At 18.5% G+C, this 26,430-nt stretch overlaps 2 protein-coding genes across 2 annotated transcripts; both read left to right on the top strand.

Moving 5' to 3' along the window:
- LOC122719083 (CCR4-NOT transcription complex subunit 6-like) lies at positions 1 to 25,677 on the top strand. Its single transcript, XM_043944623.1, has 7 exons — positions 1 to 87; positions 13,725 to 14,037; positions 18,193 to 18,344; positions 23,138 to 23,368; positions 24,146 to 24,323; positions 24,417 to 24,556; positions 24,671 to 25,677. Exons 2-7 carry the CDS (start codon positions 13,739 to 13,741, stop codon positions 24,745 to 24,747), a joined length of 1,077 nt encoding a protein of 358 aa, XP_043800558.1. The 5' UTR covers positions 1 to 87; positions 13,725 to 13,738; the 3' UTR covers positions 24,748 to 25,677.
- LOC122719084 (protein YIPF5) lies at positions 19,865 to 20,885 on the top strand. The gene is made up of 2 exons (XM_043944624.1): positions 19,865 to 20,154; positions 20,260 to 20,885. The coding sequence occupies exons 1-2, from the start codon at positions 19,965 to 19,967 to the stop codon at positions 20,814 to 20,816; spliced, it is 747 nt and encodes a 248-aa protein (XP_043800559.1). The 5' UTR covers positions 19,865 to 19,964; the 3' UTR covers positions 20,817 to 20,885.
- Positions 25,678 to 26,430: the final 753 nt, after the last annotated feature.

The raw sequence follows: 26,430 nt of genomic DNA, 5'->3' as shown, positions 1-26,430 counted from the left end.
ATACATTTTTTGTTTTAGTTACTGCAAATCATCCACCTCAGAGACCATGGATACCATTGACAAGACCGAATAGATCAAGACCAACGTGTAAGTGCATTTAATTATATAAATTTATTATATAATATAATTATATAATTATATAATAATTATATAATAATATATATAATTATATAATAATTATATAATAATATATATAATTATATAATAATATAATAATATAATAAAATATTAGTATATATTATAGTATATATAATAAAATAAATCTATGAAATATGAATGTTTTTTATTTCTTATAAAACTATGTGATCTATTTGTAATTATATATTTGATTTATTATAAAAATTAAATAATATTGCAAACAATGTTTATTAGAATAGAACGAATTATAAGAATAAAATTCTGTTATTTATGATTTCTAATAACGAACGAATAAAAATTATCTTCTATAAAAATATTAAAATTTAAAATTGTGAAAATGTCTAAATGTAATAAAAATTTTTTAAAATGCCACAAATCATTTAACAATTATTATTTTTATTGATTTTATAAATATATATTTAATAATTTACTTTTTATTTTCAGAAGATAATATTTTTTTTATATAAAAATAATTAGATGAAATGAATAAAAAAAAATTATTTCAATAATTTTAAATTTGCTCATTTACATTGTGAAGATCATTTTATATATTTATTTTAAGATATTAATTAATAAAATTAATTTATAATATAAGAATTAATTAATAAGAATTAGAAAAAAATACTATGAATAATAATATAATAAAATAAGAATAAAAAATCGAATGATATGTTTAGATATATATTTAAAGAAAAATAAAAATTAAAAATTAAAATTTCAAAGGTTTTGCGACAATTAATAAATTAATAAAGAATTAATGTTAGAAATAGAAATTATCTCTTACATAGAAAATTAAAAATTTTTTTGAATTAAAGGCAAATTTTTTTGCTATTAAAAAATAATTATATAATTGCAATTTTTTATTCCATCCTAAAGCATATGCATTGAGTTAAAAATAATTACATCTCATATTCTTGATTTTTAGAAATTTTTATTATTTTCCATTAATTTAATAAAATTATATAATATAATAAAATTAATAATAAAGAATTTTTTATATAAATAAATATATTTTTATATAAATAATAAAATAAAATCTATGATAATAATATCGAAATAATATTCAAATTCAAAAAATTAATATTAATAATTCATAAAAAAATTTTATTTTATAGAATTTAATTTAATAAAATAAACGCAGCAGTAAACATGAACAAAAAAAATAAAACATAAATTTTTATTTTATTGTATTAAAACAATTAATTTACTTTAAAAATTTGAAAATACATAAAACCTCTTGTTAGATAATTTTTATAATTAAAACATAATTAAATTGAAAACTTTTTTGAATTTAAATTGAACTTTTTTGAATTTCATATGAATTCTTTACATATAAAAATACCATAATTACTACAATTTTTTAGATCGATCATAGAATTACATAAGAAAATCTTTTCATAAATATGAAAATCTTCCTAGATTCGCATGAATAAATAATAGACAAAAGATTTCTATGGCTCTTGACGAGATTTTTATAGTACGTATAGAGGCATTTTCAGGTCAGTATATAGAGAGAACATCAGTTTATCTGTTAAATTTTTATGAAAACACAGCCATTATTATCACAACGAGATATCAATTAATAAAAGTAGCATAATAATTCTATCATAAATCTATTTATCAATCTATAAAAATTAAGATTGAAAAAAAACAATTGAAATTTTTGTATTTAATAATTTAATTAATAATTTAATTATTAAATTCTCTAAATCTCTTCTCTAAATCTAAAATCTAATATTATCATTATTCTTCAAAAGAACAGAGAAAAGTTTTCATTGAGAAATTGCATAAATTATAATTTTATTTTATACGATAAAAAACTAATTACAAACATCTATTATCATTCTAAATTGTTTTACTTAAAATATACATTTTAAAGTTAAATTTAAAAAATGTATAAATAAAACTCAGACTTGATTATATGTAATATATGTGTGTAGAACAATTAAATAAGTGATAATATAAATAAAGGCAGGAAGGGATTATTAAGAGAGAATTAAAAAAAATTCATATATTGTAGATATAAAATAAAAGATATAGGATAAAAGATCAAGAAAGCATAATCAAATGATATGTTGGTAAAGAAAAGTTTCGGATGGAAAAATAGAATTATAGAGCAAAAAAAAAAAAAGATAAGTAAAAATGGAAAAAAAATAAGAAAAAGAAATGTAAAAATAAAATAAATGTAAAGAACTATAATATGGTAATTAAAAAAAGAGAGAAGATAAGAAGGATAAAGAAAAAAAGAAAAGTATAAAATCATTAAGGAGAAAAAAGAAACGAAAATGATATGCTTAGAAAGATAATATGATAGATATAAAAATAATAAGTGAAAGAAATAAATATGACTTGGTATATAAAAGAATTAAATGAAAGAGAGAATAGATAAAAAAAAATATACATAAAAATACTCAAAATTTGCATAAGAAGGAAAAGGAAAAAAATAAATACAACAAATAAAATAAATATGGAAAACTTTAACAAGAGCAATAAAAAATAGAAAAGAAAATGTCAAATTTGAAAAAAGTTAAGAAGAAAATGAATAAAATGGAAAAGTTAAAAAATTAAAAACAAAAGAAAAATATAATGATAAAAGGATTGAACACGCAGGAGTATGAAATAAGAAAGAAGTGGAAAAGTTTATGAAGATGGAACTGAAAACTAACTATAAGATAGATTGAACTAGAATAGTAGAAACAATTGCAAAAATAAAAAAGAATTATAAAGAGAAAAAACATTTTTGAAGAAAAAAAAATTTATTAATCATAATTTATATTATAGTAAATATAATTTAAAACAAAGCAGCAATAAATGTAACATAAAGATAGATTATTAAAAAATCAAATATAAAAGAAAAAAAAAAAGATAAACAAAGAATTGATCCAAAAATTAGAAAAAACTATTATTTTAAAACATTGTAAGTTTAAATAAGGATAAGAAATTTTTTTGATTTATTGAAGAATTCCAATTTGAATTTGACGGAAAACATGAATTGAAAGAAATAATTGGAAAAAGATAAAAAATAGATTATTGAAAGGCAATATACGAAAATATCGATCAAATAAAGATAAAAAAAACTAAGAAATATTACAACAAATATTATAACAAAAATTAGAAGAAAGTAAAAGAGGAAAAATGAAAGAAAAAAGAGAATTGTACAAAAATTGTATAAAAGAAGATAATGATAAATAAAAAACATAGAACATATGGATCATATATTATAGGAAAGATATAAAGAAATTAAAGTAAAATATAATAACAAAACAATAAGAAGATAAATTGATAATTGAGAATGGCATTTAATAATCCATTCTTATGTTTTACAATATAAAAATTAAAAAGAAAAAATATAAGATACAATAGAAGAAGATAAGATAGAAAAATTTCGAAAAATAAGAAAATCCATGGAAAAAGTAAATATTAAAAATAAAGAAGAATTTACATATTTACATATTTACAATATATATAGGAACAGAGTCATAGATTATGTATACAACAACAATATAATAGCGAAATAGAAACTTAGGAAGTTTAAAGTAGAAAATAAAGTTATGCTATTTGCTACTATTTATTGAACTAAAAAGAAAAAAAATAAAAAAAAGGAAAGAAACAATAAAAGGAAAGGAATAGAATCCGATGACAAAGCAAGAAAAATATAAAAAAGATACTAAAGATTAAAATTTTAGCACAATGAAAATAAAGAAGAAATGAGAGGAATTATAAGAAAATTATACTACTGAATATGATTTTTAAACTTTATGCGATAATTATGAATGAAAGATTAAAAATGGAAATAAAAAAAAAAGATTCTAAATGACACTCAAAAGACAATTTAAGAAAATTAGATATGCGATAGATAATCTATATATTTTACAATTTATAATAAAAAAAGGATAAAAAAGAAAAAAAAAATATCTTCTTTTTGGATTGCTTCTAATAATGTAGACTGAAAGAAACGAGAAGATTTTAAAAAAGAAGGGAAGAAAGAAAAGATTAATAGAAAGAATAAAAGAGATATTACATTAGGAAATGAAAAATAATAATGAAGAAATGTAAAGTAAAAGAAATTAAGAAAAAAATAAACAGGAACAAACACATTTAAATATATATTGACAATTGAAATTTTATATGAAAATCAAAATTCTATTATTATTTATTAAATAAATTATAATAATAATATAATATTTTATATATTATAAATATATATATTAAATATATATATAATACATAAATGATGTAGTAATAATAACTAACAAGAAAAAAAATATGAAAAAATAAGATTAAAGAGATACGTGATAATTAGATTTAGATGAGAGAAAAATAAAAAAACTAAGAATAAAACTAAGAATATGAACAGAAAATTTGGAAGAACGAAAACCAAAGATTAGATAAAAAATACTGAAATAAAGAGATAATGAAGAAAACAAAAACATATAATAAATTAGAAAGGATAGAATCTAAATAAAAACAATTTTATTTAGGAAAGGATAGAACTTAAGATTAAGAACATACATCCATAAAAAATTAGTGAAAAAAGATAAAAACATATAATTGTAAAATACATGATAGATAAGCATATGATAAGATAAAAATATATATAGGATATAATAATAAATATAAACTTATAAAAAGTAATAAAAAATTGAAATATTTAAATATTTAAATATTATTATATTTAAATATTTAAATAAAATTAATAAAAAATATCAAAGATTAATTCTGAGAATAAGATGTGAAAATATGGAAGAATATAATAAGTATTGACTGAAAAAAAAGAATAGAAAATATAAGTTGAATAAATGGAATTTGAATTGTTAATAGAAGATTATGAAAATATAAGAAAAATTGAATATAGATTAGAACAAATAATAAAAAAAAAAATTGTGAAAAGATAGTTGACTGATTAAAAACGTTAATATGAAGAAAAAAAGAAAGAAAAAAAAAAAGAACGAAGAAATAAAAAATTTGATCTAACAGTTTATATGATAATAATATATACATATATTACAATATAATAAATATTTATAATATATATAATATATAATAATAAATTTAAATAATTTAATTTTAATAATAAAAATAATATATTATAATAAATTTTATTAATTAGTGAATTTAAAAATATTAATAAAAAATTTTAAAAGTTATTAATTTTATCTTTAAAATAAATATATGAAATAGTAATAATAAAACATATTTTTATATAAATGAAATTAATGAAAAATGATATAATAATAAATGAAAAATAAATGAAAAATTTTATCTTATAATAATAATAATATCACAATTAATAAAACTTTAAGTAATGTAGTAATTGAATTTTTTATTTTATTATTTTCTCTAAATTTTTATTATTATTTTGTTATTATATTATTATTCATTTCATCAATACAAAAGTTCATTTGATACAGTTATAAATTGCAATTTGTTTGAGTCTTAATAATCGAATAACAACAAACTAATAGATTTTTCTAAAGTCTATGATTGTTAAAATACCGTTATCTTTGCCTATCTTTCATCTTGATTCTGAAGAAACACGTAGAATTATTTGAAATTTGCTGGTCGTGATAAGTCAGTACGTGCAACAACGCGGAATGAGACTAACGACTATGCCAGCAGGATCGTGCAAATTACTTCTTGCACTTCTCACGACGACCCTGACAATCATAATCATTATAGGCTGTACACGAGCAATCGTTGCATGTATTCTTTGGTAGACGAAGTAATTATGGATCATTATCATTCCTATGTTTATAACAGCACAATTAGACTCTCATTAGAATTATTGTTATATGCGTAATCATTACTATTGTCACTTTCATTTTTGTTACAATCAATATGATTAATTCAGTCTCATAAACTTTTATTAATAACTTTATTATTGTTGTTACTTTGTTATTATATTTATTATTGTTATTGTTTTTTTAATTAAATATGTAATACAAAAAATTAAATTATTAATAATTTTAAATTATTGATATCTAATATATTATCAATAATTTTTAAACAAAAACAAAACATCAGATTTTGTTTGTTTTATATTTATAACAACAGATTTTAGAAATAGGATAATATTGCATAATATATGTTAGAGATATTATGCTATTTATGCTCATTTTAGTATTTCATTAATAAATAAAATATTTTTTTATATATGATAAATAATTAGCAAAAATATGATATAAATAAAAAAAATTTTTTTTTAATTTTTGATAAAAATATAAGTATAAAATCTGTTTTATCAATATGAATACATTATCTAATAAAAAAGAGGACACAATGAAAAAGTGAATCTAAAACTTCAATAAAATTCAAATTCAATATTCTTAATGTATTTGATTCAGATTATTTTTTATTAGTTCTTTCTATTAGAAAATCATCGTTTTTCAGAAATCCTTTTAATGACATTAATGGCTTCTTGCAAATAGAAGATTAAGAAATAGATTAATAAATTAAGAAGGTAAATTAAATAAACCTGTTTAGATTTTTTGAGACAAGTTTAACGACTATTGAAGTAAATTATGGCAATGACCTCGAAAATGTTGTTTCTAAAACCATGAAATTGCAAAAAAAAAATATATATAAAAAAAAACTTTAAGGGAAAATCAAAACGGATTCAAATTTTATATTTAAAAATCGTTTATAGAAAAACAGAAACATTATTATTCATATAGTCTAATACGTTTTATTGAAATTCTAAATACAGATTATAATTCTTCAAAATATATAATTCTTCAAAAATAGATTTCAGTCGGTAAATTATCGACATTGTTTTTATTTCGTATTCGATGAAAAGATTTCATGATGCAATTTCATGATGCATATAAATTATGTAGCTGACAATAACAGTGATATAAACTATGAAAATGTCTCATAATAAAAATTGAATGCCAAAAATGGAGTGTTGTCTATTTGGAAAAAAGATAAAAATGAAAAATAAATGAAAACTGAATGCAATAATATAAATAATAAAGTTAGAAATTTCATCATGATCAAAATAACCATTAAGATATTAGAACAAAAAGTTGATAGAAATATACATATAATTCGAATTTATTCAATCAAGAATTCATCACATAAATATACATTCAATTTTTAAATCATCATTTCTTTTTCAATTTATATATAAGCCATCTTTCTTTTTTGTTCAAGAGCCTAAAGATGAGATTTCATATAAGCGTTAAATATCACAATATAATACATATAATACATTACAAATACGCATAATACATATAATATATTACAATATAATAGATTATAAAATATAATAATGTTTTTGTTTCTATATAAGTGATCTTCAAATACATCCGCAAATAATTTTCATTTATTTTCAAATTTTAATTCAACAATAATATATTTATAATAATTTATATTTTTATATTTATTTTATATTAATCTATATTTACTTTATTTTTATATTTATTTATATTTAAAAACATTATTTTGATAAGTAAATTATTTTAAATTAGCAGCATAAAAATATTGCAAAAATTAAAAATATCCGAATCAATTTATTATGTAGATAATAATTTGTATTTTATACAATTTAATAAATCATTTTGCACTTGCCTCATAATTGCTTTCATTATGCAAGATAATATAATAAAATTCAAACATTAATTGAATAGTCCAACATTTATTTCGAATTTATGAATTATGAATTATTAATTTTTAATTATTTAAATCTAATTTCATTACTGAAAAAAAGAACTTTAGATTATTTTATATTTAATTTCATAATATTTGATCACAGTAAATAAAATGATTATAAAATGAAATATAAATATAAATTATTATTAATATTATAAAATTTAAAAATGTTTCTTATTTTCTATAAAATTTTATTTATTATTACAAAAAAAAATAAAACTATTTAAAATATATCTATGATTATTTATATTGCTAGATCAATTTAGTAAAATATAAAATTTTTAGCTAAATATTGAATTGATTTTTACTTTTTTCATACAATCCAAAATTTGAAATCAATAAAATATCATGTAATATCCAATAATTTGGAAAAAAGTTAGATCAAAATATTTTTAACTTAGAAAATTTGTTCGTGCAAATTCTATTAAATAAAATTATTACATAGATATTAATATTTTTAAATAATTTCGAAAATATTAATAAAAGATCTGATATAACAAGAAAATAGTTTCAAATATTTATTTATATATATATAATATACGATCAAAAAATTTGAAAACAAAATAAATAATAATTCAACATGAATTGCATGTTTCATTATCTCATGAACAATCAAATAATAAAAAGTAAATGAAAGTAAATGAATTTTTATTATTAATGAAATAATAAATTTATTGAAAAAAAAAATAAAATTTGTAAAGAATATAATAATTCGTAACTCTAACGAATTAAACAAAAAACCATTCTCTTGTATTTTTCATATTATTTATGCTTTTTACTTCATACTCAAATAGTCTTCGTATTCAATAAGTAGGTTCATCGTAACCGTCAAATTAAATGCTACAATGCTAGAATTATGAAATTCCTGTCTATATATACATATTTTTATAAAATAATGACATGATTAAGATTTCTTAATCAAGATATAATTCAAGTTGTGCTTTTTTTGAGAAAATTTTTTATTCTTTAACTTTTAAAAAAATACGATACTATAATAATTATAAAATAACCGCTAGATTTTTTAATTAATTATTAATTATAATAAGTATCTATATTATATGATTATAGATTTTATTCTGTTTAACAGGGAAAAAATTAATTAGCCTAAATCCATATGTGAATAATAATACATATAATAAATAAATATCTATAATATATATAATAATATATATAATATATATTTATGTTATATATATTTATAATATAATATAATATTATATATAATAAATATTGCAATATTATTTTATAATAAATATTTATATAATATTTTATTATATAATAATAATATATAATATAAATATATATAATAATATATATTTTATTATATAATATTTTATAATAAAACATATAAATAATAAAAATAAAAAATTTATTTCATACTAAATTGATTTGTTTTATATTAAAAATAAAAATGTAATGATTTAATGTTTAAATAAAAGAAATAAAGAAAAATTTGATTTGCAAAAATATTCGTATGTATTTAAATTGTCAAGTTAAAATAACAATTGCAGTTGCAATATGCAATTTATGCAAACAATCCATCCAATGAAAATATCAATACAGAATGAAAAACAACAATAAAAAAAATATGATAAATTTTAAAGTAGAAATAAAAAATGGTATACATTATTAAAAAAAAATAATTTTTAATATACTTTAAACACATATTTATTTAAAACATATTGTAAACTCAGGTAGTATCAAATCCAAAGTATCAAATCCAATATTTAACTTTTTTTAAAAATTGTTATTTTAATTATTTTAACTTGAATTTCTTAAATATTCCAGAATTTTTGTAACATAAAAATTTATTTTCCTTCAACACTTTACTCAAAATTTTTTAAATATTTAAAAAACAATCTGTATTAAGATAAAAGTTTTATTTCCTAGCATTTATATATTTATATATTTTCATATTTCAAAATATATTGCAAAAGATTTTTATTAATTTATATATATTTTTCTATCATAAAAAAAAATTGAATTTTATTCGTCATCTAATATTTTACAGATAGAAAATAAAAAAATATTAGAAAATATTAGATAAATATTAGAATACAAAATATTAGAATACATGTATCAACTATTACAAGTTTCTAATATATATTATAATATTATTTTAAAAAAAAAGGAGAAGAAATGTTAATATTTTATACATAATAATTGATATTTTTTATATAAAAAGAAAATATTTATTTTAATTTCTTCTTATTTATTCCCTTACACGCATATAATTACTTATGCCAAAGATTTAAATCTAAAAAAGATATGTTAATGATATCATAAAATTACATTGCAATTCGATATAAATAAAAATAAATACATACGAATGAGAATTGAAGACAAACGTGATTGGTAAAATCATAATATAACACGAATTCTCTCTCATTAATAGACACTTAAAATCTCGAAGCAAAAAATATATACGTTCCTTTATCAAAAATCTGATCGCAATATACAACTATATACAATATACAACTATATAAAGTAAAGCTGCAACATATCACAATAATAAAATAGCTTTCCTCTGTTTGTGAATCTACTAACGTCAATGTGATGAATAATAATGAAAAAAAGTTTTCGATTCTTTAATCGATCAAGTTTTGTTTCGCAAAAGTAAAGCTTAAAGAGGCAGTCGAGCTATCCATTACAGATATTTACAAATAATAGATAGATTCTGTTATCCACGAAAAAAGATGGTAAGAATCCTATATTTGAATAGAATGGAATCTTCAATTCTTGACATTTAAAATGTTTTAATTGTAAATAAATGATTATCTTTCTTATTAACAATTTATTCGTCGTAGCTTTACAAAAATAATGTAATAAAAATATATAAATAATATAATAATAAATAATAATAAAATAATAATAATAATAATAAATATATAATAATAATAAAATCGATGAAGTTGCAAAAAAACTTTCATCTTCAATGATTTCTAGATATGTTATAGAAGACGAGATTTTGAACATTTTTCTATATATATCAAGAATCGGTCTTAATATATAAAAAAAAATTATTACTATTATATATTTATTATATAATATACTATTATGATTTTTTCTATACATATACATCTGTAATAAAATATGCATTAGTCATTATTATTATTGATATATTATTATTATCATATCATATATAGTTAATTCTTAAATGGATGAATTAAAATCATCACATTTATTATAGTATGTTTTTAATATATTACAGAACATGGGAATTTTTTCTACAATTTTTTAATTAAAAATAACATATGATTGTGAATTTATAATATCAGAAAATCAAAAAGTAAATAATAAAAATCCAAGTAATCATATTAAACAGTATAATGATATAATAGATTGTATAAAAATATATCTTTTCTTTCTATAAATGTTTTAATTTTTAAAATTATTTTAACAAGTCAAATATACAATAAATGTTTTAATTTTTAAAATTTTAATTGGAATAATTTAAATACTTTTTACTCTTTTTACATTGTTTTTTCTTGTAAATTTATTTATATTAAATAATAAAGTAAATAAGAAATTTTCACTATTGAAAATTATTTAGTATAATTATTTAATTATAGTAATTAAATAATTATAGTAATTATTAATTTTAATATTCAGTTCTAAATATTTTAAATACATTTAAAATAATAAATTTTACAAAAATCAATGGCAGATTAATAGCCTCACTATTTGTGATTTCTTTAAAATTTTTAAGACTTCTAAAACCATAATGATTAAAGAATCATTTAAAATTAAAATCTAATTTTGTATTAAAAAATTTGAAAAATTTATTTTTTTAATAGATATCTCTAAAATGGACTTTTAAATACTTTTTATGTATCTTAAGTTTAATCATTTCCAAAATCAGATTATATACAAAAAAAAAATATCTAGAAAATAGCTATAGAGAAATGTTCCCTTTCGTCACATTTTCTGAGGTCTTATCTTTTTTGAACATTAAGATGAATTCTGTCCTATATATACTATTGTTTTTATTTTGTAATATGGATAAAGACATCTAAAGAAAAACAAGGATACAACATTAACGATGTGTATCGTAATATCGATTTAAGCAATTGTACTCTTTAAATTGAAATAACAAATGAATTCACGTTAAAATATTACTTAATTAAGACATTGATTATATACTACTTTTTTAAATTCATTTTTCTAAACTATTTTCTAAATTCCTTAAAATATCTTAAATATAATATAAAAAATATCTTAAATATAATGTCTTAAATAATTATTTTAAAATTATTGATAATTTTACTTTATGCATTTATCTTTTCATTAATTATTCTAATATATAACTAAATATTTAATTCTAAGGAAACTTTTTAATTTATAAACATTCTTGAGTTAATATCTAAAATTCTTGATATTATTCAATATTTAATTTCAATAATTTTCTAGTAATGAAATTTAATATGTGAATTAACATTAAACATACGATTACAATGATTTAATTTAATTAAAAATTTTTTTATAAGGAAATATTTAAAAAGTTTTAATTTTTATTTCATAATTTTGATCATTTAAAATGATATTTAATCAGAAATCATAAGAATCCATTTAATATTCTTTTAAAATAAACATATATCTAAATTTAATAAGCTAGAAATAATATTAATTGATCCTTAATTAATCAAATTAGAATTAATCAAAATCTCAATCAAAACAAAATTGTTCGAAATTGTTATGATCAAAGATTCCATCTTATATATTAATAATAGATTCCATTAATAATATTACCTATTAATAATAAATAGATAAAATTCAGATTTTTTCTCTTGCTCAAATATAAAAACAAGTCAAATATACAATAAAGAATAATAATTTTGATATGATGATTTTTAATATTGAATAAATATTTTTATAATTATTAAATGATACTAATAAAATTCATGAGGAAATTTATAATAATTATTCTTATTTTCAATTATATATAATACATATATATATATATATATATATATATATTCTATAAGCAAAAATTTATTATAAAGTTACGAAATCAGAATATAAAAATCTTGAATCATACTTGTAGATGAATAGATAATTTAATAAATAAACAATATATATATATTTAAACATAATATATATATTTATATCTATATATATTTATTATATTTATTATATATTTATATATATTATATATTTATTATATATTTATTAAAATTTTTTATTTTAAAGAAAATAATAAAATGTAAAAAAGTACGTATAAAAATTTATATGATTTTGATTTATAAATATTATACATATACAAATTTATACTAATTGTCGATGCTGAATAAAATCTGACTTGTTATAGTTTCTGGTTTATTTATTTATATATATATAAATAAAATAATAAACTCACTAATAAAATAATAAAATTTATTTTATCGATCTTATAAAATTGAAGAACATCAACTTCTCGCTTAATTCTTTATTTATTCTAAGAATTGACAAAGATAATGAATATTATATTATATAAATAATTTTAACGAATTTTTAATTGATCTTAAAGAATTACTATATTTACATCCAAAAATTATTGTATTAGTATGGCTAGTAAAACTATAAAAAATAAAATATAAAACAAAAATAAAATTAATTTTATAATAAAATAAAAAAATTTTATAATAAAATCATTAAAATTTGATTCTTTTATCAATTCATTACAAATTATTCATGTTAAAATTCTATGTAAGCAAAGCAATTTCTAAATTTAATAATGTTCAACATAATAGCAAAAAAAATGTATTATTACATATAATAAACAACTATATAAATTTTATAATTTTTTTTTTAATTTCTGATAAAAAAAAATAAAAGAATTAAAAGATAGTAATGTTAATAATGATAAATATTTCTGTTTATTTTTATTAAATTTTAATTTTAAATAAATTAAATGCTTCTATCACATCCATAAATATGATATATGTCTTTTGTTACAGGTATATTCACAGTAATGTGTTATAATGTACTGTGTGACAAATACGCGACAAGACAGATGTACGGTTATTGTCCAAGTTGGGCGCTCGATTGGGAATATCGAAAGAAAGGAATCCTTGACGAAATACGACATTATGCCGCGGACATAATCAGCTTGCAGGAGGTCGAGACGGACCAATTCTATAATTTTTTCCTGCCAGAGCTTAAACATGATGGTTATGATGGGATCTTTTCTCCAAAATCTCGAGCGAAAACAATGGCGGAAAATGATCGTAAATACGTTGACGGCTGCGCTATATTTTATAGGACAGCTAAGTAAGTGCAAAATATATATTTATATATATTATATTTTCATTCTATGTTTTGAATGATATTAAACTCTAATTCTAATGTTTTCAATTATTCTTTTCTTATAAATATAATAATTTAATTTAAATATTTCTTATAAGTTTTGCATATAAAAATTAATTAAATATCTATTTTATGTACCATTTATTTATAAAGAAATTATATTTTTGTTTTTTGAAAAATACTTTTAATAATCTTTCTGATTAATTTTTTAATTTTGCAGCAAGAAAAAATAAAGATTCTGTTGTAAAGAAATCATTAATAAGTATTCTTTTAATTTTTAAAATATATATCCATTGAATGATTATTGTTTCTTATTGAAATAGAAATCATTATATAATCTTATTGAAATAGATCATTTAAAATTTTGAAACTTTGAAATTCTTGATTCTCGAATAATTAATATGAATACAGATAACAGCGATTTTTTTTTATTAACATTGGAATGTTGGATTCTTTTATGCACTAAATTTTATTATTTAAAATTTTGTTTAAGACTTGTTGAATCATATATATTCTAAAATTTGCTAATGGCTCTTTTGGTAATTTTTATATCATGGAGATTATTTCTGATTTTTTCATAGTGAATTATTTTAGTAATCTTTTGAACTTTTCGCTGATTTAATTTCAAAATCAAGATCAATTCCGATAAATTTTTTTAACAATATATCTTCAGAAATATTGAATGACAACATGTTAGTCATGATATTTTTTATATAAAATATTTATGTTTTTTATACACATATATAGTAATTTTTTTCTAAATCTAACTGAATTTTTCCAATCCAATTCTGTCATGAATTAATTGATAAAATAGTTAATAATAATTTGATAGTTTGAACAGATTGAAGCAATTAACAATACAATACTTCTTTCCTCTCTCATTAAATATTAAACACAATTGATTTAATTTTCAAATTAAAATTATAAATGATTAATATAAAAACAATGAATTAAAATTAATTATAAATCTAATCATATAAGATTATATATGCAATATATTTATATTTACATATATATACGATAATCTTTGTTATAATTCGAATATATTTCATTATTTATATTTATTTAATTATCAGTTGAGATTTTCATTGTATGATATACAAAATATCATTATAAATTTTACTTTATAACAAATATTAATTATACAATCAATTACAAAATCAATCAATTTTCTAATAAATCATTTTCTTTTCGTTATTCGTTTTCTTCTCAAAATAGAAAAAGTTCTTTATATACAGTATTATATCTTAATAATTATTTCATCTCTTTTATTAATGCCATATGCATTAAGTAATATAAATCTAAATTATACTACATATTATAGATTTTTATGATCTCAACATTATCATTTTACACTGAATCTGATCTATTATATCACTTATTTTGAAAAATTATCAAACACTTAATTTATGTGTATGTATGCATTTAAGATATATTTAAATATTTATTTATATTTATTTAATTTGAAGTTCCATTTTCGAGAAAATTAAATACATAATTCCTATTAATTGGTAATAAAACAACTAATTAGAAAGTTATACAAATAAAGATAAACCAAAAAGAAGTAAATATTTCAATAAATATTTGAAAAATTCATGAATACAATGTATTAATATATTCGTAAATTATCGATCGATTCTAGAGAAAATAAACACAAAAATTGATGTACAAAAATATTATGATGTACTTGAGACATTTATAAATAGTTGAAGTTTTAAATAAAATGAGACACAGACATATTAAATCGACGATGACGACGAGTATGATGGAAATAGAACAGTTTCATTTTATCTATATTTTATATTATCTATATTTCATTTTATATATATTTTGCTTCATATAACATAAATTTCAAATACTTAAAACTCAATTAATATTTCTATATATCAAACAAATTTTTGAACTAACTTTTTAAAAATATTTCACAAACATGTTAATATTTCGTATATCTAAAATTCACTTTATCTATTTACATTTATTAACAACAACAATAATACATCAATAATATATGTATATAATTTAATTAATATAAAATATTATAGAAATATTATATAAGAATATTTTAAAACATATTCTTTGTATTTGATAATCAACTTTGAATAATGAAATATATTTTTTATTATAAAAAAATTAGAATTAAAATTATTTTATCTGCATTAAATAGAATTTATTAACAATTCTTTCAATGTACCGTCTTTCAACAAAAAGAAAAAACGATGAGTTGATAAATTTCCAAATGACTTAGATTAGTTACGATCTAGTCAATCTCTTTAATTATCTTCATTGAGAATTCATATAGATAGAATTTCAGTATCAAGTATATCATAGGTCAGAATTAACTTTATAAAGTTCATTCTAAATTTTGTAACCCAAGACAGAAAGATAGGGGGAGAGTGGTGGAAATATTAGATATCTCCGCTCGCATCTCAAGGGATAACAAGATACGAGACAGAAATGGTCTGGTTGCACAAATGGGCTCTGTTAACAGCTAACGTGCAACGAAAGGTACTATATCCACTAGCGTAGATTCTAAGAGCAGAATTTCTTTAAAGGCCGACGCAACCATTGCAACTGTCAGACATTTTATATACTTAATTCGCCGCAAAATCCCGATCGCATAATGAATGCGATGCCAATATAAGACTAACAATCTAATCTTTGCAAAGACGAAAGACCACTGTTTAACGAGTTCGTACTTTCTTCTTGCCACAACTTATTTTATTCTGTTTGAAACATATGTCTGTATTGTGTATATTATAAAATCATCGTTTTAAATATTTTTAATATTAACTTCAAATTTCATTACTATAATCATTTAATCAATCTAAAAAGATATTATAATAATTAGTATAATATTTTATAATTAATTTAAATAACTTTATTTATAAATATTTAACCATTATTATTGATGAAAATTTTAATTAGTATTTTTTTTTAGATTAACATTAAAAATAATATAATGTTTAAATTATAATAAATTAATTATTGTAGTTCAATAAGAATAACATTAATAATAATAAATAATGTTGTTATCTAATAACGAAAAAAATCGTTTACTTTTAATTATTACATATTGTTCGAAATTCTAATAAAAATGGAATTATTTATTTACAATGATCTTTAAAATAGTTTTAAGAATGTTATGTATTGAATTCATTTTGATATATACATCAAAATATTTATTTTTCGTACTTAAAAGTTTTTTACTATTTATTAAAACTAAAACTAAATTAGTTTTTTAATTTGAAAATATAAATATAAATATTTTGAACTTTAATAATAAAATTTTGTAAATAATTTTTTATAAAAATTCTTGCAAATAAAATAAATATATGTAAAAAAATTTAATTGAAAAAAATTCCCAATTTCATTGCTTTAATTTTAATTAGAGAACAAAATTAAAAAAAATATATTATTATACATGTTATTATATATGTATATTATTTGGAAATAATGTAAGGAAAAGTTCGTAAGAAGATTCATTTATTTTTGCTACTCTATAACATCTATAAATTAATTCTATAATATTTATATTATAACATTATAACATTATAACTTCTATTATAAATTTTAAATATTATAAATTTCGACAAAGTTGCAGCATTTAACAACAAAGATTTAATTAAAGGAGATTAAATAACAAAAGATTAATTCGAGGATATATACATGGCTACTTTAATTTTATACATATGACATAATACAATCTATAGATCGAAGAATTATATTTTATCTAAAAAATTGAAAATTATCTTTGTTTTTCGAAAAATATTAAATAAATATAAGTAAGAACACATAAAAAATATTAATATTCGGAACATCTTAGAGTGTCAACTTTAAGGATTACAACTTTAAGGAAACATTAAAAATTAATCTACAAAAATTTCATTTGAGCTTAACTTATTTATAAGCAATAATATAATATAATTAAAAGTGATTTATTGCTTTAGATAAAGTAAAACGAAATTAAAATGTAATCGAGAATTTATAATTTAATTAATAAACTTTAATCGATTTTTATATATACATATTTATATTTTTATATATACATATTTAATAAAAATATAATTTCATATATATATCTTTTTAATAGATTTGTTTTTATTTTTGTTTTTTTAACAGATTTACACTAATAAAAGAGCATTTAGTTGAATTTAATCAATTGGCAATGGCGAATGCGGAAGGTTCTGACAATATGTTGAATCGAGTCATGCCAAAAGATAATATTGGATTGGCTGCCTTGCTTAGGACCAAGGAGGCTGCTTGGGATAACGGTAAGTAATATATAAAAATATAAAAATATAAAAATAATATAAAATTTATTTCTAATAATTAACATAATCAATTCGAATAATAAAAAATTAGTATCTTCTATTCATAAAAAATAAGGAATAAATTTATTCTTTTCAAATGTCATTTCAAAAAATTTGTTGTTATATATTTTTACATAGCCTAAATCTTTGTACCATTCGATTAGAAAAAGAAAAAAATTTAATATTTTTTTAGCTTTTAAAAAAACAATTTATAATAATTTTATTGTGATTTTTTCCTATTTTTCAAATAATAAATGAATATTCTTATATGAATGAATTTATAATTTATTGCATTATTATTCATTGCAATTTCATTATTTTAATAGAGTTGTAAGATCATAATCTCATTTAAACTCGAATGAATCGAAAATATATATTAAATATCAAATGATATTTTTGATCATAATATAAAAATGTTCAAATTGCAAAACCAACAAAATAGATAATATATAGATATGTTGATATCGAAGATGCTTAATTAATTGCAAATCATACTTATGCCAGCGTAAATCATATGCAAAGAGCATATTTAAAAGTTGCTGAAGAAGATGAAGTGGCACAAGTTCGTAGACTAGATACACTCAAGCAAGTCTTATAACTCATGACATACAGATATTAAGCTGCCAATTCTATATCAGGTAGCTATCTAGTAAACATTCCTCTACATGTCACACAATCCACTTTTTTATGAACATATTAGCTCGAAAGAAAATATCTGAAAATAATATAAAATAGCTATGTATTTGTACACATTACATATCTATCCAGAAAAAAATATATCTTTATACTTATGTTTAATTTTTTTTTCTTTTTATCGCATTTATTTTCTTTTGCATGTGTCATTGATATAAAAAGTGTGCTTATACATTTCTATTTGAAACTATGTATTTTATTAAATATCAAAACAAGTTGATTAAAAAAATATATATATATATATTTATATTTATATTTATATTTATATATATTTATATATAAAATACATTTCTTTGTTACATTCTTATTCTTTAATTCTAAATTTTGAATATTAATATTAATCATTATTACAATCATACATAAAATAATTTTGCTTGTATGTAAAATGTTATTTATTTTTATAATAAATAATAAATTTTTATTTCTGACATATAACTAATATAATAAATTTAATTTTTATTATATATAATAAATACCAATAAAATAATTAAATATAAAAAATATCTAAAAAGAAATAAATAAAATAATTTATCTATTATGATATGATGATTTAAATAATTAAATTAATATTAAGTAAGTAAATAAAATAATATAAAAAAGTTATAAATTCAAATAACACACAATTATTAATATAAATTATTAATAAATAAATATTTATCCATATTAATTTAATTTTTTAGGATAATGTAGAAATTTAACATATATTTTTTTTTGCTTATTTTTGTGATTCTTAATTCTTTTTAAATTGCGCCATCGTGTGGCACATGTAAGAACTAATATTTATATTGTCATTACTTATCATCCTAATATATGTGAATGATTGGTGGATTAAAGAAGTTTAAATTAAAAAAAAAATAATAGATTTATATAAATTAAAATATCAAACAAATGTCTGGTTATACGGGAACAGACAATTATTGGGGACAATCTCCCCAAGGACAATATAATTTTGATCCTTCTGGTTTTGGACAACCTAACCAACAATTTGAATTTCAAACATATAATGATCAACAATCTGGAGATTTTTCTTACACACAAAAAAGTTATCTTGATCCTACACAAAGTGCATATACTGGTGGTAGGTATTATCAAGATGATTTCAAAAAAATTTCGTACAATCATAAAAAAATAAATATTGCATTTATTTAGATAATTTTTATTAGATTTAATATATAAATTCTAGGATCAACCGGATTTGTAGACGAAGAAGAAGAACCACCTCTCTTAGAAGAATTAGGCATAGATCCAGATCGAATATTACAAAAAACATTAGCTGTATTAAATCCATTTCATAGAAAAGGACAAATAGATGATGCAAATTATTTACTTCAAGATTCAGATTTAGCAGGACCAGTAGCATTTTGTTTAATACTTGCTACATTTCTTACATTAGCTGGTTCAAAAGCACATTTTGGTTATATTTATGGTTTAGCAATGACTTCATGCATTTTTATGTATATTCTTCAATCATTAATGAGTACTTCTAATATTACATTATCTTCTGTAGCATCTGTATTGGGTTATTGTTTATTACCAGAAGTAGTTCTTGCTGGTCTTAGTATTTTCACAACTTTACAGGCTACAATTGGTTTAGTCCTTGCTATGTTTGCTGTTGCTTGGTCAACACTTTCTGCATCTAGACTTCTTACAACTATGTCAGGAGAAGAAAATCAGCGACTACTTATTGCTTATCCTTGTGGTCTACTTTATGGGGTTTTTACATTAATAATAATATTCTAAAATAAAATTCATTCATTTTTAAGAATTTTTTATGTAAAAAAATCTCATTTTTTAAAATATACGTAATATAATTTAATATAATATGTGCTATACATATAAATAATATATGATTATATCACTTATATAATATGAATAATTATTAAGTATTAATTAGTATATATTAAAAATTAAAATTGTTATTTAATTATCATTTCTTATAAATATATAAATATAGATTTATATGTAATGACAATTAAAATGTATATTTCACATTTTAAGTTTTTTGTTAATTCTTATAAAAATATTTGTTTTATTGACATATTCATTTTTATATGAAATTTAAAAAATTATAAAGTTATAAAGAAATAAATTTTATTTGATCATTATTAATAATTATTATTAAATATTTAAAAATATGAGAAGACATTAGTCTAAGCGATATATTAATGAACAAAGAAGACCTAGACTTTATAATTTAATTTTGACAAAGTAAATTTTTTTATATACAGGAATTTATACAATATAAAAATATTTTTTATCAATTTAATCTTCAAGTTCATAAAAATTTTAAAATACGTGTTTAATGATCATTCATGTTTCAGTATTTATTATAAATATAATAAAAATATTTGTATTATAAATAATTTGATAATTAATTTTTTATCTTATAGAAAAATAAAAAGAATGTAATTACAATATTTAATAAAATCAATAATTTTGATATTCAAAAAATTATTAACATTTCAATTTTAAAATTATCCTTAAATGTATTTTTTCTTCATATGGATATTAATAATTTTTTTAATAATTTCTTTTAAGAATAAATAACTAAAATTAATTTGAAAAGGAAATCACAAAAAATAAACCATAAAAAAAATATTTCAAAATATTTCTATTATATTTTCTGTTATAAAATTTCTTATAATGAACATTATACTATTACTTGAAAACTCATATATAAAAATGAAAAATTCTTCCCAAAATCATATTTTTGTAAATACTATATATTTTTCATTTCATTATATTGTAGTTTCATTATATTGTTTGACATCAAGAAGAAAAATATTCCAATATACTACAGATTTAAAATTGACTAACACTTTGAATTTAAAAATTTATATTTGATCAATAAATATTAATATTAGTAATATTATTTTATTAAAATTAAATTAAATGTTCGAAATAATTACTTTTATCATTAATACATACAGCATTAATTATTTTATAATTAATCGAATGATTCATTATTACAAATTAAAATCATATATAAAATCTCATCAAAATTTTTATATATTTATTTTTTGACAGCCATTTTTTAATAAAAAAACGATAATATATATATTTTTTCAACAATTTTAAATTAACAATTTTAAATTTGTAGACATTGTTAAAATCAATATTGAAAAAAATTTCTATGATTCTTAATAAATAATTGATAAAATTTATCTATTATTTTTCATAAATTAAAGAAAAATATAAGTATTATAAATATAACTATTATATAGATAATCTAAAAATAAAATAAAATTTGAAAATGATCTCTACTTGACCATACAAATTTTATACATTATTATTATTAACCAGGATATTCATTTTTTTTTAGTAATCAGAATTTCATTTCGAAAATACAACGTTTTTGATGAATTATTGTTTTTTTCATATTAAACTCCGCTTTTCTTAAAAATTACAAAAACTTAAGAGTACACTTACAAGAATACTATTTGTTTTTTTCTTTAACAATTTTTCCTTCATTAAAATAATTCATTTATATAATTGAGCTCTTGAAACATATTGATATGTATATTCTACCGATCCTTGTATAAGCCAATTCAACAGTTTTATCATGAGAATATTTATTTCAATGAATCAATCATTTTATTTTTACTATTTAATATCATTCGTTTTTTGTTGAATCTGTAATATATTTCTGCAAAGAAACAAGTGGATCTTTATCTTTACCTAGATAAACTAATTTTATCAATAACTTTTTTTTTCTCGCTGAATTTTCATGATCACTAATTAAAAATATAATGATGACTAAAAATCTATCTTTTTTTTTGAGTCATATACATATCTAAAATTTTTTTAAATTTTGCTAATGAGAAATAATGTTTCTGATTATATTACAAACTATGTTAATATTAAAATATACCATGCTATATAATTAATTCTATACATATATATAATTGATTATATATGTTGTAAAAAATTTATTATCAGCTATAATTTACTTATATAAATATATAAATTTTTTAAATAAAAATATATTTATTTATTATATTTATATATATATATTAATTATATTTATATATATATTTATTTATTAATTTTATATTTTTCAGGCCTTCCATCTGATCCAGCACAAGTTCAACAACCAATTTTAGTTTGCACAGCACACATCCATTGGGATCCAGAATTTTGTGACGTTAAATTAATACAAACAATGATGCTCAGTAATGAATTACGTTCCATTTTGGACCAAGCTGGCCAGTCTTTCAGACCTGGTCACAAGCCTGATTCTTCCAATGTTCAATTATTACTTTGTGGTGATTTCAATTCCTTACCTGATTCTGGTAAAGCATATTTTATTTATTAATTTTTTATAATATATATATGTGTATATTTATAATCTATTATCTTTTAATATATATTATTAACATATGGAACATCTAAAATAAAATTAAATGTTTAAAATAATTAAAATAGTAATTAAAATAAAATACATCATTTGAATAAAAATTACTTTCGATAATAGAAAAAATACTTTAAATGATTTAAATTTGGTTCTTAAATTTTTTATAAATCTATATTTTTATTTATAGTTCCTAATGTTTTAAGACGAATAAAATATTTTGATGTTTAAAAATGAATACAATAACTTATTCAATATCAATTATAATGTTGATCTAAAGATAATCTATCAGAAAATAAATCCAAAAACATATTCAAATTTTAAAAAAATGAAACTAATCTTCACCTATAAAAAAATTATACTTATCAAGATTATATTCTTCTGAAAATCAAATAAATTAATTTGACATATTTTTTTTTATTATAAAAAGACTTATTCAAGAAATCTGTTTTAGATGTTCTATTTTATATATATAATTATTAATATTTGAAAAATTTTATAAATATATTAAGTATTGTTTTAAATATCAATAAATTTAATATTAATATTATTTCATATAATTACTAATTTGTTTTATTAAATATATAAAAATTTCTAATATAAAAATTTTTTTTTATTATTTATTATTATTATTTTTTTTTATTATTATTATTACCTCATATTTCTTCATATTTATATTTTATGTATGTATTTTTTATATATTTAAAAATCTGTTTAGGTGTAATTGAATTTCTTACTTCGGGACGAGTAGCGGCTGATCACCGTGATTTTAAAGACTTAGCTTACAAATCATGCTTACAAAAGATCTCTGGTTGCGATAAACCTAATGAATTTACTCATTCTTTTAAACTTGCATCTGCATATAGTGAAGATATTATGCCCTATACTAATTATACGTAAGTTTTTTATATATTATGTTAATATATTTTTTTCATTTTATATAAAATAAAAGTTAAGAATTTTTTTCTTTTTTTTTTTTTTTTTTATAGATTCGAATTCAAAGGTATAATAGATTACATTTTCTATTCGAAACAAAGCATGGTACCATTAGGACTTTTAGGTCCTTTAAGTGCAGATTGGTTTAAAGAACATAAAGTAGTTGGTTGTCCACATCCACATGTTCCATCTGGTAAGATTTTTTTTATAAATAATGAAAAAAAATTTTTTTTATCTTATATATAAAATGTATTTAATAACTTATTATAAGATTGAATATTTATAATTACAAATTAACATTTTTTAGATCACTTTCCTTTATTAGTGGAACTCGAAATGACACCAACAGTAGGAACAAGCAATGGATTGATTTCACGCAGGTAGCAACCGCTGCGATCTAGGCCCAAGTAACTATAAGGGAATATTAAATGATAATAAAAAAGAAATCCCCATCACATTTTCTCTTACTTCTGGCTCTAGCAATATCACTCGCAGTCGACAGTTACTTCAATAGCGAATGTTACAAATACTCCATATTACCGCACATTCAACAAGTTATTAGATATTGATGAATACATAATTCTAATGACCAGGTGAAGGGAGGTGTGTTGTAATGCGTTTAGCCCATGTATAGTGTATTGCATTTTTAAGAACTTTCCCATATTAAGAGTATTTTAATCTTTACTATCATCATAATGTAGATACCTATTTTCCTACAAAACTATATTCCGATCAAGCCTCTGTGATATTCACATTAACAATTGGAACAATTTCACATATTTATTAACAAATTAGTATCTACTAGAAAGTCCTTAATCTCTTCCTAAATGTCATTACAACATTCTCCAAGCCAACTTTTTGATAAGAATGCTGCCATCCAATGAGAAATTGTATTTTTAAACAAAACAAAAACAAAAAATATGAAAACACACTATACTGGGCTGTGCGAAGTGATTGGAGTTAACTTAACAATTTCAATGCAAGTACAAATCTGTTCTTATTGGCCACGTATATTGAAAATGATAATGTTATATAAGGAAATAGATAATATTGTAGCGAGTGTATTTGTAAGTATAATAATATAATGATGTTCATCATTCATAATATTCTGAAAATCAGTTGACATTTACTCATTAGATATTCAGTTCCAATTATTAATATAAATAACAATACTAATTTACTACTTGTTAATTCAGTTGCATTTAATCCAAATTGTATAGCAAAATTTGTATTTTCTTTTGTTACTTCATATTGCACATTTTTTCTTTAAGTGTATATAAAATTAAACCAATATTTTTTTTTTTAAATTTTTAATTTATAAGCATTATAATATATATAATAAATATAATAATTTTTTACTTTATTAACAATGAACCAATTAAACGTTTATAATTTTTATTTAATATGATTTATGCAAAAATACTAATAAAATTTTATTCTTTTACTTTATATACAACATTTGTTTCTGTACTGAAAGTGTACACAATATCATTTATATAAATAATGAATATAATTTATCATATATACATATATATAATTTACTATATTATAATAAATTTTATTGCTCTATTTTTTCTTTAAATAAATTTCTTTAAATATTTTATAAATATTTTATTAGACTTTCAATAGAAGATTTAATTAAAATTTTTTCATATTAAAATATTATATGCAATAAATAAAATTATTATAAAAATTATTATAAAATAAATATAGAAATTATTTTTAATTAATTATTGATCAATTATTATAAATATACATATAAAATTTTAATTTTTTCATTAAAAAAAGAGCATGTATACGAAAACCATTAATTTGATACTCATTAAGATTACTTGTATGTATTTATATACTTGTTAACATTTATAATGACTAGTGTTCCTATCTTATGAACAAAACGGCACTATTGATATATTGTATAGCTTTCATAATAATAATTGTCATTTATCTTCTATTAATGTTGGATAAAAATCTCAAACATCAACTGAATTATACAAGTAGTACATAATTAGTTTAACAAAGACATGTGTGTAGTAAATGTTGTATAAAGTAGATAATTACGATATAGTT

Source organism: Apis laboriosa, unplaced genomic scaffold, assembly GCF_014066325.1.
Source record: "Apis laboriosa isolate Shangri-la unplaced genomic scaffold, ASM1406632v1 scaffold69_cov144, whole genome shotgun sequence".
NCBI classification, from domain to species: Eukaryota; Metazoa; Arthropoda; class Insecta; order Hymenoptera; family Apidae; genus Apis; species Apis laboriosa.
This window is presented reverse-complemented; position numbering and strand designations above follow the sequence as displayed.